This window comes from Myxine glutinosa, chromosome 1 (assembly GCF_964187855.1).
Source record: "Myxine glutinosa chromosome 1, kmMyxGlut1.1, whole genome shotgun sequence".
NCBI lineage: Eukaryota > Metazoa > Chordata > Myxini > Myxiniformes > Myxinidae > Myxine > Myxine glutinosa.
The window spans coordinates 160,259,348-160,279,623 of NC_136261.1; the positions used below are offsets into that span (position 1 = coordinate 160,259,348).

Below are 20,276 nucleotides of genomic sequence, written 5' to 3' on the forward strand. Positions count from 1 at the left end.
CCAATTTTCAATTGCGTTCTTCCTTATGCCTAGACACACCCACACACCAGATTAGAAGTTGGTACTTCGCTTATTTTTCAAGATATTCAGCTCACAAGGTTCAGACATACATGGCGTCAGACATACATGGCGGCGGCCATCATGGATTTTGACGAGGTTGCACCCACACACCAAATTAGAATTCGGTCCTTCGCTTACGCACGGACGCACGCACGCACGTTCGCTCGCACGCACGCCCGCACGGACGCACGCACGGACGCACACACACACACACACGGATGGAGGGAGGGGAAAACCATAGTCCCCCTTTCGCTCCGCGGTGCGACGGGGGACAAAAAACCCTCTCTACAAACCACAGGTATAAGTATGAATGCTGGAAGACAGACTGCCAGTCCTATAAATACGGCACTACATTCACACACACACACACACACACACACACACACACACACACACACACACACACACACACATGTATATACATATAAATACACATACACACACACACGTATATACATATAAATACACACACACACACGGATATACATATAAATATACACACAAAAACACACGTACAGTCACGTGAAAAAGTAAGTACACCCCATGTAAAGTTTTGACCTTTTCAACATATTTCAACATACAGCGATTTGATCTTCATTTCAACAATATTGATCGATAAAGGTGATATAATACAACAAATATCATGAAACATTTACATTTTGTAGTCCATTGTATAATTTAAATAAACATAAATGCAAATTTTGCATGTGGAAAAAGTAAGTACACCCCTACATTTATCACTACTTCAAATACCTAAAATTAGAATCAGGTGCACCAGCTCAGGTGCAAATGATTAGAACATCGTTAGAGAGGATCTTGGAGGAACCTGTCTTATTTAAACCTCAGACATTTAGTTTGGTTTGCTCTTTGTTGTTGAAGTGTGCAGCGTCACCATGCCTAGATCAAAAGAGCTCTCTGAGGCCTTTAGAAAGAAGGTTATTGATGCCTACGAGTCTGGGAAGGGATTTAAAAAGATCTCCAAACAATTTGAAATCAATCATTCGACTGTCCGGAAGATCATCTACAAGTGGAGAAGATTCCAAACAACTGCCAACTTGTTCAGGCCAGGCCGCCCCAGCAAGTTCAGCCCAAGAGCAGACCGCTAGATGCTGAAAGAAGTCTCTAAGAACCCCAGAATGTCATCACGGGACCTACAGGTAGCTCTTGCCACTGTTGATGTCAAAGTGCACGAGTCTACTATTAGAAAGAGGCTGCACAAATTTGATCTACATGGGAGGTAGAGGAAACCTTTGCTTTCCAGAAAGAACATCAGGGCAAGACTAAAGTTTGCCAATGAACACCAAGGCAAAGACCAGCAATTCTGCAACAATGTGCTCTGGACAGATGAGTCAAAGGTAGAGCTATTTGGCCACACTACCAGAAGACATGTTTGGCGAAAACCAAAGACAGCATTTGACCACAAGAACCTGATACCAACTGGAAAGCATGGTGGTGGAAATATTATGGTTTGGGGCAGCTTTGCTGCATCAGGGCCTGGGCAGCTCACCATCATAGAATCCACTATGAATTCTTCATTGTACCAGAGGGTGCTTGAGGATAATGTGAGGCCATCTGTCGGAAAGTTGAAGCTCAACCGAAGGTGGACCTTGCAACATGACAATGACCCTAAGCATCTATCTATAATTCCAGTAATCTCTGTCTGTACGTTTGTACGTTTGTTTGTTTGTCTGTGACCGCTGTTTCTCGACAACCACGGGTCCGATATACTTGAAACTTGCCAGGTATATTGCTGGGGACCCGAGGATGTGCCTTTTCAAGGTTTTAAATTAATCGGACAAGTACTTACCGAGCTATGGCGATTTAGCCGTTCGCCGTTCGCTTTGGCGTTGCGAATGGACCAAACCATTGCATGTAAATAGAGGGGGGGGTTCTGTGGTCGTTGCGAATGGACCAAACCATTCATGTAAATAGAGGGGGGGGGTTCTGTGGTCGTTACTGCCACGTGGTTTCAAAGTTTTTTTTTGCTGTTGTTGTTTGCACGCATGTTTTTTTGCACCCACGTACGGGCACGCCCTAGGATGTTTACACACACACACCCCTACACAAATTTTTTTTTTTTTTTTTTTTGGCAAGGAACGGGCACCCACGTACGGGCACGTCCTAGTACCAGTAAATCCACCAAGGAATGGCTGAAAAGAAAGAAATGGAGGTTCTGGAATGGCCAAGTCAAAGCCCGGATCTAAATCCCATCGAGATGTTGTGGGGGGATTTGAAACGAGCTGTGCATGCAAGAAACCCCTCAAACATCGCACAGCTGAAAGAATTCTGCATGGAGGAGTGGGCAAAAATTTCTCCCTGTCAATGTCAGAGACAGGTAGACAGTTATAAGAAACGCCTACTTGAGGTTGTTTCTGCCAAAGGGGGCAATACCACCTTTTAGAGCCAAGGGTGTACTTACTTTTTCCACATGTGAAATTTGCAGTTATGTTTATTTAAATTATACAATGGACTACAAAATGTAAATGTTTCATGATATTTGTTGAATTATATCACCTTTATCGATCAATATTGTTGAAATGAAGATCAAATCGCTGTATGTTGAAATATGTTGAAAAAGTCAAAACTTTACATGGGGTGTACTTACTTTTTCACGTGACTGTTTATACATATAAATATACACATACACACACACGTATATACATATAAATACACACACACACACACACACACGTATATACATATAAATATACACACACACACACACACACACACACGTATATACATAAATATATACACACACACACACACGTATATACATATAAATATACACACACACACACGTATATACATATAAATATACACACACACACGTATATACATATAAATATACACACACACACACGTATATACATATAAATATACACACACACACACGTATATACATATAAATATACACACACACACACGTATATACATATAAATATACACACACACACGTATATACATATAAATATACACACACACACACACGTATATACATATAAATATACACACACACACGTATATACATATAAATACACACACACACACACACACACGTATATACATATACACACACACACACACACACACACACACACACACGTATATAAATATATACACACACACACACACACACACACACACACACACACATATATATTTATTTCATATGTTAACTTAAAGTTATGCTAAAAGAAATGCATGCAATACAAATGGATAAAAGAGAAATAATGCCACAACCATGGCTTTTCCCTATTTTTGCCAAACCTAACACTTAACCTCAATCTCTGACTTCCACACCAAGTCACAAAAATGTGACCATGTGACCTGGTGTCACATGGCATGTGTGCCCTCGTGCTCAGTGCATTGATTGGTTCAGCAGTGGTCAGATCCAAACACTAAATAAGAGGGATCTCGCCAATTAATAGCATTTTTTATTACTCCCGAATCACGCACCTCGTCTGGTGACCCGACCGAGGACAGGCTTTATCGATTGCGGACGATAAAGTGCAGAGTTGAATTTGTGATAAATGTAAATAAAATTTGACAAGACATGAGTGTTCAAAAGCTTTCACACGTGAAATAGAATTGGGCTTTTGCAGAAATTATTCATCAAGGTTAGGCCGAGCAGGTGCGAAGATTAAAAGCTGGTGGAAGGAATAATTGCTCGTCGATACATCTTTTCCCGATCAGCAATTCCAGGAAGGTAGGCGTATTATTTACACCAGATATACTCTTTCTTTTTGCCATTTTAGAAACTACAGGTACAGACTTATGTTCCTTCAATGGATCAATAAAAGTTATTGAAAAGCTTCATAATTAACTTACTTAATCTATACTATAAGAGAGCCGTTTGTCTGTCTGTCTGTCTGTCTGTCTGAATTGCCATTTTTCTCAAAGATGACTGAATGGACCTTCATTAAACTTTAATAAGTTCATCAGTGAGTGCCAGGGAGTGTTTTGGGTTAAAAAAAATATTTCAAATGTTAAGATTTTTTTTGGGGGGGGGGGGAGATTTTTTTTTCGGGGGGGGGGGGAGATTTTTTTTCCAATCACTATCTTTGTAGCTATATATGAACCTCCTTTAGAGGCCATTTTTCCCCGCAGAGCAAGGGTCGGCCTTTTCCGGGCACCGTGGTCCCCTTTTTGAAGCAATGTTTTATGGCCGGATGCCCTTCCTGCCGCCAGCCCTGTTAGTCACTTCTTGCGACAAACACGGATTTACCAGTGAGCCAGTGCTCAATTTGCCGACCTCGGAGGGATGACAGGCTGAGTCAATACCAGGAAATTGACTCAGTGACTCAGTCAAAAATTCAGCGATCGACCGCGATTCGAACCCAGGATCCTAGGATCCCAAGCCAGCACCCTAACCGCTAAGCCAACACCAGGCTATCCTTTGTATTTATAATATTAAATAAGAAAATTCCTTAGTGGGTGAAGGGAAGTGTTTTAGGCACGCACAACAAAATGCCAACAGGATTAGAATATCACCGAGGAACGCCGGGTACTCCTGCTCGCGGGAGATAAGGGTTGACGATCACCCAGTTTGAAGAGCTACAACGAGGGGCAACACGACACACCAAGCCAATTATTGCCTTTCACTCATAATTGCAGATTTACAATTTTGAAAAATAAAGCAACAGATCATGATGAGTTCCTTTGTAGGACCCTCGACACCTTACACTTTCATTTTTTTCTTTGTTCAGCTTTATTTTCCTATTTGCACAGCCCCCTTTGGCGATCGATTGCACGTGGCTGAGTTGACTCACAAGTATTTTTCTTCCCTCCCCAACCTCTCTTGAATGGAAATGAACTTAATTGAACTCTAAATAAAAAACTTCAATTCATCAGGAGGTCATGATGTTTCCCAAGATTAAAGTTGAAAGGAAGAAATAGAGAATGAACAAAGAGTAGACACTGTAATAGTGTAATATGCACATGATGGACTGGGGAAAATATAAAGAGAACGAGAGAACGATAAGCAGAAAGTCAGGTGCTATAAATGAAAGAAATGTCATGTGATAATATAGAAAGGAAATGTAAGAAAGTAATAAAACATGAATGATGAAGTCTGATGTCTGTGATCATGGAGGCAATTTGAAATACTTAAGCAAAACAACGTAAATCACGAGTTCACGGGAATAAAAGGAAAAGTTATCGTAAACTACTGAGGGATACTGGGAGCTTGGTGTTGGCTGAGCGGTTAGGGTGCCGGCTTGGGATGGGATACTGGGAGCTTGGTGTTGGCTGAGCGGTTAGGGTGCCGGCTTGGGATGGGATACTGGGAGCTTGGTGTTGGCTGAGCGGTTAGGGTGCCGGCTTGGGATGGGATACTGGGAGCTTGGTGTTGGCTTAGCGGTTAGGGTGCCGGCTTGGAATGGGATACTGCGAGCTTGGTGTTGGCTTAGCGGTTAGGGTGCCGGCTTGGGATGGGATACTGCAAGCTTGGTGTTGGCTTAGCGGTTAGGGTGCCGGCTTGGGATGGGATACTGGGAGCTTGGTGTTGGCTTAGCGGTTAGGGTGCGGCTTCGAATGGGATACTGGGAGCTTGGTGTTGGCTTAGCGGTTAGGGTGCCGGCTTGGAATGAGATACTGCGAGCTTGGTGTTGGCTTAGCGGTTAGGGTGCCGGCTTGGGATGGGATACTGCAAGCTTGGTGTTGGCTTAGCGGTTAGGGTGCCGGCTTGGGATGGGATACTGGGAGCTTGGTGTTGGCTGAGCGGTTAGGGTGCCGGCTTGGGATGGGATACTGGGAGCTTGGTGTTGGCTGAGCGGTTAGGGTGCCGGCTTGGGATGGGATACTGGGAGCTTGGTGTTGGCTTAGCGGTTAGGGTGCCGGCTTGGAATGGGATACTGGGAGCTTGGTGTTGGCTTAGCGGTTAGGGTGCCGGCTTGGAATGGGATACTGCGAGCTTGGTGTTGGCTTAGCGGTTAGGGTGCCGGCTTGGGATGGGATACTGCAAGCTTGGTGTTGGCTTAGCGGTTAGGGTGCCGGCTTGGGATGGGATACTGGGAGCTTGGTGTTGGCTGAGCGGTTCGGGTGCCGGCTTGGAATGGGATACTGCGAGCTTGGTGTTGGCTTAGCGGTTAGGGTGCCGGCTTGGGATGGGATACTGCAAGCTTGGTGTTGGCTTAGCGGTTAGGGTGCCGGCTTGGGATGGGATACTGGGAGCTTGGTGTTGGCTGAGCGGTTAGGGTGCCGGCTTGGGATGGGATACTGGGAGCTTGGTGTTGGCTGAGCGGTTCGGGTGCCGGCTTGGGATGGGATACTGGGAGCTTGGTGTTGGCTTAGCGGTTAGGGTGCCGGCTTGGGATCCTAGGATCTTGGGTTCTGAATCCCGGTCGATCGCTGAATTAGCACCAGGGGGGTTGACTCAGCCTGTCATCCTTCCGAGGTCGGCAAATTGAGTACCAGTTCACTGGTAATTCCCTGTGTGTTGCAAGAGGCGACTAACAGGGTTGGTGGCAGGAAGAGCATCCGGCCATAAAACATTGCCTCAAAAATGGGACTATGGTGCCCGAAAAAGGCCAACCCCTGCTCTGCGGGGGAAAATGGCCTCTAAAGGTGGTCACTGGGGGATACTGGCAGCTGATCATGCTCTTGTGTGTGCGCAAGCTTAAAGAAACAAAATGACAAGAAAATGGAAAATTAATAAGATAGAACAAAGGATTCAATCAATAGGAGATTGATTGGGGTGCACTAACTGGCTGCCGTGGGAAGCAAGGAGCTCCAATGAAGGATTCATACCTTCTTTTCCTCTGACAAAGGGTTAACACTCGAACCGTCAACTTCTCCTTGCCTCCTCGGTGGTTTGCGTACCACAATCCACATCCTGTTAATGTCTTCAATTGTTATACTTGTCCGTGCCGACACAGATCAGAACTAGCCCTCACCAACAAAACTAGTTCATTCTAAATTCAAGAGATAGTTCTTGCCCAATCGCTTTAATGCGATTGCCCTAAATAATCAAGGAGTGACACCTCTTCAGAAAATGATCAACACAGTTGACAAAAGCATTCGAAAAAAAAAAGTAGACTTCAACTTACAAACATCTCAGGAGTTAAAGGCCTACACAAGTTATATTGATCTTTTTAAGCTTTCATGTTGCCAGCATACTTTTGGTTTAAATTCAAATCTGTTCCTAAATAGAATTCTGCCCTCTATTACCTGTGCAATGCTATGATTCACAATAAGCTCCAGATTATGCAAGAAAGGTTGAGAATGTTTTTTTCGACATGTTTAATATTGGTCTTGAATTTGCAAAATGCACAGTTACAAATACAGCTGGCATGGAGTTCGTGGAGGCAAACCTTCCATGGCAATGCCCGTATCAATCCATTGCTGCCCTTCAGAAATTCTCCAACTGACTCTTGTTTCCCTGTATATTTGCCCTTGTAAGGTCTAGTTCCTCTTCCCACTCAAAATTAAGATATACGACTGAAATTTTAACACTACATCACCTTCCCCACATCTACCTTGTTCTTTCAGTTCCTATAATCTTGTAAATAATGTCAAGTGTTTTTTTTTTTTTTTTTTTTTTTTTTTTTTTTTTTTTTTTTTTTTTTTTTTTTTTTTTTTTTTTTTTTTTTTTTTTTTTTTTTTTTTTGTATACAAGATCGAGGCTCGTGAAAGAGCGAAAATTAATCACACAGAAAGACAAACAGACACATAAAACAAATAACATCGGGAGCGGTAGACAAGATGGGGAGAGAGGGGGAAGGACACAAACACAACATTTGAGAGCAGGGACCGAGAGACATGGAGACATCGAGAGATCTGTGGGAGGGAGAGGGCTTTGGGGGGAGGCATGTGAAGGGGGGAGGCATGTGAAGGGGGGGAGGCATGTGAAGGGGGGGGGGGTGGGAGAGGTATAAACATATGGACACTGCCAGGATTTCCAGGAAATAAGTTGGAATTTCAAACAAGGTGGATCTGGGGTGAATTAGTGGGGGTAGAAAAGATCAAGGTTATGGATGGGGGAAGATAAGAGATGGTGGTGAACAGCTGTTTTAAAGACCTGGAGGGAGGAGAGGGATTGAAGGGAGTGTGGGAGTTTGTTCCACAGGCGGGAGAAAAGAGGAATGAAAGAGTGAAGGTGAGCAGAGAGCCGAGATTTCGGCAGTTTAACCATCAGAGGGTTGCTGGCAGATCTGGTGCGACCTGTAGGAATATTTGGGGGACAGAGCACGGAGAGAGCTGGGGGAGCAAGGCCGGAGAGGAGTCGGTAGAAGACAGAAAGACCACCTACCTGCCTGCGGTGAGTGAGTGAAAGGCCCTCAGAGATAGCTTCATCGCGGGAGATTCCAATGATTTTGAAAGCTTTGGATTCAACAGCGTGAAGCCGAGCCAGGTGTGAGGCAGGAGCACCAGCCCATAGGGGAGAACAGTATTCCATTGAGCTGCGGATGAAAGCCTTGTATGTGGTGAGGAGCTCAGGTGTGCCGAGGAAGGACTTCGCACGACGGAGGATGCCCAGTCGGCGACTGGCTTTGGAGGCCAGCTTGGAAATGTGGTTTTCCCAAGAAAGATCATGGCAGATAGTGAGACCCAAAAGCTTGAGTGACAGAACTTCTTGGAGAGGATTGTTGAGAAAGTAGATGGGAGGGTTGTCCAGTCGATCTTTTCGGAGAGACATAGTAAGAGAGTGAGATTTGGCAGGATTGAAAGACATGTTCCACTTGTTTGACCAGTCTGTGATTTTGTCCAGGTCTTCAGAGAGTGAGGAGGCTGCAGACTGCCTATCTGAGGGAAGAGGAATGGAGCGGCAGAGAGTGGAGTCATCAGCAAAGAGATAGAGAGGATTTTCCAGAGAGTCAGAGAGATCATTGATAAAGACCAGAAAAAGCACAGGGCCCAGCACACTTCCTTGGGGAACTCCAGCCTGAACAGGAAGGGGAGATGAGAGAAATCCATTCAGGGCCACACGTTGACTACGACCAGAGAGGAAGTCCGCAAGCCATGCATGGAGATTTCCATGGATACCATAGGAGGAGAGTTTGGTGAGCAGAGCTGGGTGCCAGACCGTATCAAAGGCCCTTGATATGTCAAGGGAGACAGCTCTGATTTCCTGTTTGGCATTGAGGACCTCCATCCATTGTTGAGACAGCAGAAGCAGCATGTCCAGAGTAGAGTGACCTGGTCTGAAACCAAATTGATGATCAGAGATCAAGCCATTGGAGAAGAGGAAAGATTTCATATCCGAAGCAATGATGGATTCCATGACTTTGCTGATAATTGGGAGCAGGCTGATTGGTCTGTAGTTGCAAGGATCTGTTTTTGCACCTTTTTTGTGTAAAGCGGTAATGTTAGCTGATTTCCAGGATGCTGGCAGATGACCTTGAGCAAAAGATAGGGTGAAAAGAACAGAGAGAGGGTGAGATAGAGCGGCAGAGCAGGATTTTAGGACCCATGGGCTGATGCCGTCTGGTCCAGTTGCAGAATCAGAGTCGAGGTTTGACAAAAACTCCTCCACCTTGTCAGGAGAGAAGGACACAGAGTCCAGGAGCATTTGGGTTCGACTGGGAAAGGTGGGAACAGAGAGAGATGGGTTTGGGACTAAGGATTTCGAGGCGAACACAGAGTTGAGGCATTCGGCTTTGTCACGTGCGATGTCAACTGTGTGGCCATTTGAGGTAAGGGAGGGGATGGAGGGGGAACAAACACCAGAAACGGATTTGACCAGACGCCACCAGGATTTGGAGGAAGGAGACAGGTTTGAGAGTTCATTCTTGAGTGAGGAGAGATAGTGCTTCCTGGCACTCCTGAGGGTCGACACACACTTGTTCCGAGCTTGGTGGAAGGAACTGAGATTTCCTTCAGTTGGATTAGCCTTCCAAGAGGCAAAGGCAAGTTGTTTCAGGGCAACTGCCTCACCACAAGATTCAGTGTACCATGGACGGGAGGAAGGGTAAAACAATTGAAGGCGAGATGGGATAAATCTGTGCATGAGAGAGATCAGTTTGCTTTGGAAGAATTCCCAGGAAGAATTGATGTCAGAGGCAGTGGAGATGGGAGACCAATCCAGACGATTGATGGCTGCTTGAAGACCGTCCCAGTCGGCCTGAGTGAAATGCCAGACTCGTCGACGCTGAGGAGGCTCTCTGAGAATGGCCAGAGAGATGTCCACTTTGACAAGCACATGATCAGAAGAACCGATTGGAGCAGAAGAAGAGCAGCAGACATTAGCAGGGAAGTTTGTCATAACCAAGTCTAGAAGAGAAGATACTCCATTGGCTGAGATCCGGGTCGGGAAATTGACAGATTGTGTCAATCCCAGTGAGTCACAGAAGTCCTTTGCTGAGGTGCCATGACTAGTGAGAGAGGAACCCACACCCAACCAGGTGGCATGATGACAGTTGAAGTCACCACATATGAGGAAGAGGGAGTTGGGATGAGTGGATAGAAGTTGGTCCATGTTGTCAGACATTGAAATGTAGATGGAGTCATCACTGTTTGGGGGACGGTACAGAACACATATGAACAAAAGGTGGGAGCGGAGAGGAAGCCGTAACCAGAGGTACTCCTGCGGGTGAGGAGGAAAGAGAGCAGTGCAAGGAGAGTGAGGAAGAGAGTTTTTGACAAAGATAGCCACCCCACCACCAGGCCGAGGCTCAGGTCTATCATACCGGAGGAGGGAGTAACCAGGAAGAGATATTAAGGAATCAGAGACATCTTGAAGGAGGAAAGTCTCTGTTAAGCAGATCAAGTCTGGATTGTCAGAAGCAACCTGTATGGAGAGATCAGTCAGGTTTGAGCGAAGGCCCCGGATGTTTGAGGTCCATACCGTTAATGAAGAGAGAGGGGGAGCATCGGGTACAGGACAGGGGAGGGGAGGAGTAGGGTAAGATGAAGGATGAGAGGGGGAGGTAGGGAGAGCAGTTGATAGTGTTTCAGATGTTGCAGAAGAGTTCCAAGAAAGGGAAGGATGAGGAGGATGAAAGGTTTGCTGGTGAAGGGATGCGGCACAGTGAGGGGTTGTTTGAGGGGGGGCAGAGGAAAGTAGAAGGTTTGGGGGGGTGGAGGTATGAGATAGAAGGGAGACGAAGTGGGGAGGAGGCAGCTTGGAGGAGGAGGGGGGAGGAGAGAGAATTGGAGAGGAATGGTATGGGGGGAGAATTGAATGGGAGGGATTGGGGGGGAGTTTTGAAGGGGAGGAGTGAGGGGGGAGTTTAGGAGGGGAGGGGCAAGGGGGGAGTTTTGGAGGGAAGGGGAAAGGGGGGAGATCAGGAGTGGAGGGGCAAGGGGGGGGATTAGGAGGGGAGGGGCAAAGGGGAAGTTTAGGAGGGGAAGGGCAAGGGGGGAGTTCAGGAGTGGAGGGGCAAGGGGGGAGTTTAAGAGTGGAGGGGCAAGGGGGAAGTTTCGGAGTGTAGGTGCAAGGGGGGGGATTTGGATGGGAGGGGCAAGAGGGGAGTTTAGAAAGTGGATGATTAATGAAAGACGAACATTGATAACAAATTGGGTTTGTTGTGATTTTCAAGTTAGCAATCCGGTTCAGGATGATGGAGGAGGGATGGAATGAATGTGAATTTAGACCATGTAGTGAGGGAGACGTATAAGATATTGAATTTCTTTTTTTTGAAGTGGAATGAGTTGGAGAGGAAATTGAGAAAAGCCTTTTAAATAGGAAGAAAAACAGCGTGTTGTAATATACCACTGAATAAAAAACAGAAGGGGAAAGGTTAAACATATTTAAAAATATTTAAACAGAACTATGAACAATCTTATATGCACAAAAATACCAACGGGGGGAGAGCCGAGAGGGACCACCACGAGTCACGTGAACAGGGCAAACGGTGGATGGCAAGGAGATAATGGGGGTGGGGCGAACAGCACACCTGGACAGAAAATACAGGATGAGACAACAGTACACGTGGAGAAAATAAAATAAATGTTTTTGGTTTTTTTTTTTTTTTTTTTTGGGGGGGGGGGGGGGGGGTGGGGAATTAGAACGTTAGACAGTATTATGTTCGGGGTAGAAGGGAAAAAACCAAGAGCCAAGCAAAACACACTTAAGTTAACAAAACACCGACGGGGGTACAACTACAAGGCCACACACAAGGGCAGAAAACGATTAATTAATTACGAGTTACAGGAAATTCAAACCAAAACTAACAATAATCAAACAATATCACATGGACGATAAAATAACGAATTGAAATTTGACAATCTATCTGGGGAAATGGGGGAGAAACACGTGGTCGAAGAACGAACGAACGAATAAGAATGAATAAACGAATGAGCACAGAGAAGGTAGTCTTTTTTTTTTGTTTTTTTTTAGTTGAGATTTACATAAGGAAGTAGGCTTTGGGGTGGAAAGACTGCGAAAACAGAGAACGAAAGTTATTGGATCACAAACGACAGGCGCTGAGAGAAAAACAAAGCCTCAAGGTTGTACAGTGTACACTGTACAAGACCTCGAGACGACACGAATTAACGCGATTTTCAATACAGGTATGAAAGATTTGCACCGAAAATCTTTGACGGGACAATAAACGTACATACACCATAAAAGAAATACAGTTATAACGAAAATACAAATTGGAACAATGACTTAACTTCGATTTCGATGGAGAGCGTGGAGACCTGCGAAATTTGGAGCGTGGAGTTTGTTTGTTATTCTTTCAAGGCTGAACCGTGGCATCTAGAGGCCCCAAATTGTTGGTGTCGTAACTTCAGATTTTGGGCAAGGTTTTAAGTTATACCTGTTGACCTTGTAGGCCGTTTGGAGGCCACCAAAGGCCACTACAAAGTGTATATTTGGATGTGGGGTCAGGCATTACTGCCACCGGCTCGCAGGCAAAAAGTAAACACCATGAGGACCAACACGTCCCAAAACCATCGCCAAGAAAAGCTCACCTAGCCGGACAGCAGCGTGTATCCCACTGCCCCTCGCCCTATTCTCCCACCACTCCCGGGCAGTGCCAGGTGACTTCTGCGAGTAGGCTATATTACAGAATCAAGTTTGTGAACTATGAGACCAATCACAAATTCTAAATCACATGTCTACCGTATAAAATATAATGTGCGTTTGTACAGATGTCTGTCCCCCTTCATAAGTTTAGGTTCTAAAGACCAATCTATTAACACAAAGGTGTGTTCACTCCAGTCTATTTTTGAGGATAAAACAAACTCGAAAGACATTTTCCATAAAAGAGTAATGATGTCTCTTCTATTGGAATTGCGGACGGTGGCTTGCAAACCGATCCTCAAGGGCGGTGTACAGAAGCGTTTTTTAAATATATAATAATAAATACAAGGCGCAGGGAGGTGAAATTCACTGCACGTGATGTGCAACGCACAGAGTAAAACGAGTGTTCTTTTACATCCGTAAGATGTCTCATAAATAAAGAAGATATAAGCACACCTGACACTAGGCCGAGGCTTCAGACTTTGGCACGCTCACGAGGCTGCACCCTCGAATAAACTGTTCCAACCCGTCATTTTGACGGACTGTTTACTAGTATTGAAATAATCACTAAACTCCATAACCTAGATCAACTAACTAATCCCTGACTCACAGGCTATACTGTCGTTTCCTTCCCTCCTCTATATCTCTTTTCTTATTCGTTTTGGGGGTAGTGGAGCCACAGGTGAACGCTTGCTTGTTATGTCCTCAGGCAATGGCTCCAGCCCTCCATTGTCAGTTGGTTGCCCTTTTACTATCTCTCATTTCGTTCTTCCATGATTGTACATTTTGTAGAGAAAATGCTTTGTTGATTTTTGTTTCATCGAACGATACGTATTTTGTGCCAGGCAATTGTGTGTGTGGACAAAGAGTATGCCGATATGACTGGTGGCAACCTAAGCATTGGATCATTCAGCGGCACTGCAACAATATCAGTGAATCGTTATCTCTTCTTCTTTTTCCGCTATCATTGCCACACCCACTGATAGGCATCTCTGCGGGTGAGGGAGGGTGAAAGGTATCATGGGTGGAACTGATTGGCTGGTGACCAAAGCTTTCAAACAAATTCACATTTATATGTGGACTTTTAATTTAGAAAGCAAAAATAATTTCAGAGCATAATGTGGATTTTTTAAAGAAAAATCTTTTTTTAAATGTGGAGATGGTGTGGGAAAGATGTGGGAGGGGGGACATTTATGACTTGTGATACGTTTGTGGTTCCTGCCTAGTTAAGACTCCACGTATATAAAATGTCCATTGCTATTTGGAAGTTCTAACATGAGATGAAGGTTCATACCCATGACAGATAACGGGGCACTCATGAAGAGTCATGAATGTTTCTATCCTGGACAGGTTTCCACTCCATCCCAAGTTGCTCAGATTTCTACTCTGCAGCCATTGGAATAAAACCTACATCAGGATATATATATATTTTTTTTAAATACAGAGTCGAGGCTCGTGAAAGAGCTAACATTTATCAAAGAAACAAATCAAATAAACAAGCAAACAAAGTATATAAAAAGGGGAGTGGTCGACAAGATGGGGAGAGAAGGGGAGGAAGCACACAAACACAACATTTGAGAGCAGGGACATCGGGAGATGTGTGGGAGGGAGAGGGCCTGGGGGGAGGCAGGATAGGTATAAATCGCAAGGACACCAAGCACTTCCAGGAAAGAAGTCAAAAGTCACCTCAAAAAAGTGGATTTGGGGTGAAATTAGCGGGGGTAGAAAAGATCAAGGTTTTGGATTGGGGAAGATAAGAGATGGTGGTGAACAGCCGTTTTGAAGACCTGGAGGGAGGAGTGGGATTGAAGAGAGTGAGGGAGTTTGTTCCAGAGGCGGGAGAAAAGAGGAATGAAGGAGCGAAGGTGAGCAGAGAGTCTTGATTTTGGCAGTTTAACCATAAGAGGGTTGCAGGCAGATCTTGTGCGACCTGTAGGAATATTTGGGGGACAGAGCCCAGAGAGAGCTGTGGGAGCAAGGCCGGAGAGGAGTCGGTAGAAGACGGAAAGACCACCAACCTGCCTGCGGTGAGTAAGTGAAAGGCCCTCGGAGAGAGCGTCATCGCGGGAGATTCCAATGATTCTGAACGCTTTGGTTTCAACAGCGTGAAGACGAACTAGGTGTGAGGCAGGAGCACCGGCCCATAGAGGAGAACAGTATTCCATTGAGCTGTGGATGAAAGCCTTGTATGTGGTGAGGAGCTCAGGTGTGCCAAGGAAGGACTTCGCACGACGGAGGATGCCCAGTCGGCGACTATCTTTGGAGGCCAGCTTGGAAATGTGGTTTTCCCAGGAAAGATCATGGCAGATAGTGAGACCCAAAAGCTTGAGTGACAGAACTTCTTGGAGAGGATTATTCAGAAAGTAGATGGGAGGGTTGTCCAGTCGGTCTTTTCGGAGAGACATCGTAAGAGTGTGAGATTTGTCAGGATTGAAAGACATGTTCCACTTGTTTGCCCAGTCTGTGATTTTGTCCAGGTCTGCAGAGAGTGAGGAGGCTGCAGACTGCCGATCTGAGGGATGAGGAATGGAGCGGCAGAGAGTGGAGTCATCAGCAAAGAGATAGAGAGGATTTTCAAGAGAGTCAGAGAGATCATTGATGAAGACCAGAAAAAGCACAGGGCCCAGAACACTGCCTTGGGGAACTCCAGCCTGAACAGGAAGAGGAGATGAGAGAAACCCATTCAGGGCCACACGTTGACTACGACGATAGAGGAAGTCCGCCAGCCATGCGTGGAGATTTCCATGGATACCAAAGGAGGAGAGTTTGGTGAGCAGAGCGGGGTGCCAGACCGTATCGAAGGCACGTGATATGTCGAGGGAGACAGCTCTAATTTCCTGTTTGGCATTGAGGACCTCCATCCATTGTTGAGACAGCAGAAGCAGCATGTCCAGAGTAGAGTGACCTGGTCTGAAACCAAATTGATGATCAGAGATCAAGCCATTGGAGAAGAGGAAAGATTTCATATCCGAAGCAATGATGGAATTCCATGACTTTGCTGATAATTGGGAGAAGGCTGATTGGTCTGTAGTTGCTAGGATCTGTTTTTGCACCTTTTTGTGCAAAGCGGTGATGTTGGCTGATTTCTAAGCAGATGGCAGTTGACCTTGAGCAAAAGAGAGGGTGAAGAGAACAGAGAGAGGGAGTGAAAGAGCGGAAGAATAGGATTTTAGGACCCGTGGGCTGATGTCGTCAGGTCCAGTTGCAGAATCAGAGTCGAGGGTTGAGAGAAACCTTTCCACCTTGTCAGGAGGAAAGGACAGGGAGTCCAGGAGCAGCAGGGAGTCCACGGAGTCCAGGAGCAGGAATCTCCCGCGATGAAGCTGATTTTGAGGGCCTTTCACTCGCTCACTGCACACAGGTTGGTGGTCTTTCTGTCTTCTACCGACTGCTCTCCGGCCTAGCTCCCCCAGCTCTGTCTGTACTCTGTCCCCCAAATATTCCTGCAGTACGTACAAGATCTGCCAGCAACCCTCTTTTGGTGAAACTGCCAAAATCAAGACTCTCTGCTCACCTTCGCTCTTTCATTCCTCTTTTCTCCCGCCTCTGGAACAAACTCCCTCACTCTCTTCAATCCCACTCCTCCCTCCAGGTCTTTAAAACAGCTGTTCACCACCATCTCTTATCTTCCCCAATCCAAAACCTTGATCTTTTCTACCCCCGTTAATTCACCCCAAATCCACCTTTTTGAAATACCGACTTCTTTTCTGGAAGTCCGAGCAGTGTCCATGTATTTTATACCTCTCCCACCCTCCCCCCCCCCCCTTCCCCTGCCCCCTCCCCCCAAGCCCTCTCCCTCCCACAGATCTCCCGATGTCCCTGTTCTTTGCTGTTGTACTTGTGTGCTTCCCTCTCTCTCCCCCCATCTTGTCTCCCGCTCCCTTGATCATATGGTGTATGTGTCTATTTATGTTTTTGTGATTAATGTTAGCTCTTACATGAGCCTCGATCTTGTATACAAATTTTTTTTTTTAATTAAAAAAAAAACCAGTGAGGACAAGGACAACAAAGACTAACACTCCACAACTAATCTGCTCTGAATACTTGCGAGGTGCTTATATATTCATCAATGAAAGATTTTGGTTCTTTATTTACACTATATTTTTTTCCATGAAAGATACATTTTATTTAATTTATCAATTACCAACCTTGCTCATACCTGAAGCTCTCTTATTGGAAAAATATATATGTTTGGCCTTGCTGGGAATGCTCTGACATGGTGTTAATAAATGACAGAGACAAAATTCCAACAATTTATTGTGCACAAGAGAAGGGACTGGAGAACGAATTTTGTTGTAATGTGTGCATAGTGCAAACAAGTGTATTTAGCATGGAGTTTGGACTTGTGAAAGGAAACAAAGAATGGGTTTCTGGATGTACGTGTATGGTCAACTAGTGAGGCTCGGGTGGGACAAAGGTTAGTTATGATGCGAGGCCGCATACCTTTTCTGGGGTGGGTGAGAAGCAGACCATGATCATGTGGATCCTTGAAGGAAGTTAACTTTTTACCTCCGCCACCGAACGTGGGCAAAGGTTATGTGTTCACCGCTGTATGTTTGTCTGTCTGTCTGTTTCTCTGTCTTTGAACAGGACATCTCAAAAAGTTGTGGACGTATTCGGAAGTAATTTGGTGGAGAGGTTGGGTATGTGACAAGGAAGAATTGATTAGATTTTGGTGAAGATTCGAATCTGGATTCGGATCAGAAATTTCTTAAGTGATTCATCACCATTGAGAGATCAGGCAAAAAATGATATATAACACGATATCTCAAAACATTGTGAATGGATTCGGACAAAACTTAGTGGACAGGTTGGGTGTGTGATAAGGAAGAATTGATCTAATTTTGGTGAAGATCCTAATCTGAATCCGGATACAAGAAGTTTTTAATTTTTTAAGTGATTCCACACCATTGCGTGATCGGGCCAAAATGATATATAGCAAGATATTTCAAAAAGTTATGGACGGATTATGACAAAACTTGGTGGATGAGTTGGTGAGGAGACAAGAACGAGCCGATTCGATTTTGGTCCGATTCGATTTTGGTCCGATTCGATTTTGGTCCGATTCGATTTCCGAATCCAGATCCATCAGTGGGATACAAAACATCGACTGTTCAGCCTGGCGGAGGTATGCGCTCGATGAGTCTATGAGTTCAAGTTGGTTTGGCAATTCATGTTTGGCGTTTTTGGTATAGCTCAATTCAAGATTCAAGATCAAGATTGAATACTTTATTACTACATCAACTTGACAGTTGTTAAGAATTTGAGGTCGTGTTTTTGAGGACAAAAAAAAAACAAAAAAAAAAACATACATTAATGGGGAATGGAAATCCTCCAAACATTCAGTGGTGTTCTACTCATTGTGGACATTATAAAGCGCAACAACAACAAAAAATGGAGTCGACATGAATGATGTGAACAAAACAGCCAAGTCGACAGAGATCAGGTCGACAATTAAGTCTTCCTGCTCACCCAACCTAGCATTACCTTTGGAATAGGTTGAAATTCCTCTAACGATTTATCACCATTTGGCTGCAAATAATATTTTATTAGATTTTATTAAGCAATATCTTATAAGATTAGCTTCTTCGCGTTGCCATCTGAACCTGAAGCTCAAGATGCAGCAGATCCCAGGTTCAAATCCCACATACCATGTGTTTTTGTTCATTGTGTACTGCTGTCCTTGTAATCCATGTAAAAGTTGGAATACTTTTCCGGGTCGGGGGGGAGGACTCCTCCATAAGCCTTAGATCACTGTAATAAAAAAGCCTCGCCTGACCTGAATTGTCTGACACCTCCCAACAGCGGTATGGTAGCAAAGAACGCAGGGAAAAACACGGACCACACCCTTTATGAACGTTGGCCGGAATCCAGTCAGTTGGTGACAATTGCATTGAAGAAAGAAGCTCCCAGAACACATTCAGTAAGATTATGTTTGAATTGATGATATTTGGAGAAAAAGGTTTTCATGCAAAGATAATTTAGCAAAATTATTATTTTAAAACATTTCTTCTTTGGCTTCTTCTGATGTCACTGGATGCCAGCTCTACGAGCTATTCATCATGTGTTTAACCCTAACAACTTCTTTCCATTTCCAGGTATCTCCTTCTGTTTGTTTCATCTCACCGTGGTCTTTTACCTCTATTTCAGTTCCTGTGTCTCTTTTGTCTCATGTATTGACACTTATTGTGGTCTAACAATACAATGGTCTCGGAGGAATATATGAAATAAAGCGGATGATTGGCACATCACATCATCATCCACATCACGTTATCGATGTAGTGCTTAATTGATTTCTTGTTCATTGCCACTCACCACATTGTGGATTTTGAGATTAGGCCAGGACACAACACCAAAGGTGTGAGGACGACAGGAATCAATGATACAATGCTCTCTGCCAGCGTCTGACTAGCGGTTATAGTCTGTTTGTTTAGCTGAGGGTTGAACTCAGAGCCATACAGCAAAGACAGGAGAATGCCACAACCTAAGGTATCTCAACTAAATCAGTAATATATATTTACCTAACCTCTTATTTACATTTAACTTTTAGACAAGCATATTTGAGTGTTTTGGGGTACGTGCTTATGACTAGGAGGGAAGTGTCGTTGAAGCTGAAGGGAAAGGTGTATGCTGCATGTGTGAGAAGTGTTATGATTTATGGGAGCGAGACATGATAATGAACGAAGAGCAGCAACGAAGGCTGGAAAGGGTGGAAATGCGAATGGTTCGACGGATGTGCGGAGTATCGTTGAGAGAGAGGAAGACAAATGATGAATTGCGAAAGATGACAGGAATAGAGCCTGTGATGGATGCTGTGAAGAGGAACAGGTTGAGATGGTTTGGTCATGTGTTGAGGAAGGATGAAAGTGACTGGTTGAGAAGAGTGATGGAAATGAATGTAGAAGGAAGTAGGGGACGGGGAAGACCGAGAAAGACTTGGCTAAAGATGGTGGAAGAAGAAATGCGGGCAAGGGGGTTAACAAGGGGAGATGCAGAAAATAGGACAAAATGGAGAAGATTGTCATGGGGACCGCAAGGCTAACCCCCGCTCTAGTAGGGAAAATGGCCTTAAAATGCCTGTTGTTGTTGTTGTTTGTTGGGGTATGTGCTTATGCAAGCATAGGTACTTTGAAGCACATTTATCGTTAAACAAGTGAAAAAAATACGCAACACACTAGAATGGCACTAGATAGAGCGCATACCTCCGCCAGGCTGAACGGTTTACGTTTTGTATCCCAATTATAGACCAGATCTCGATCCGGACATAAACCAAAATCGAATCGGTTTGTTTTTGTCGCTTACCAAC

General features: G+C 44.8%; 1 protein-coding gene across 3 annotated transcripts in view; it reads left to right on the forward strand.

Annotated features, from left to right (window-relative positions):
* Positions 1-20,276, forward strand: part of LOC144892430 (uncharacterized) — an 82,551-nt gene that overhangs the window by 26,966 nt on the left and 35,309 nt on the right. Inside the window, exons 1-3 of one of the 3 annotated variants that reach the window (XR_013623639.1) lie at positions 17,475-17,493; positions 18,776-18,893; positions 19,069-19,243. Coding sequence is in view for 1 of the 3 variants with exons in the window: in XM_078779190.1 (XP_078635316.1) it covers positions 18,776-18,893; positions 19,069-19,167 (217 nt within the window). In the remaining 2 variants the exon portion in view is untranslated. Of the gene's footprint in view, positions 1-17,474; positions 17,494-18,775; positions 18,894-19,068; positions 19,244-20,276 lie in introns of those variants that run through there. The other 2 variants (XM_078779190.1, XM_078779184.1) reach the window with 2 other exon arrangements.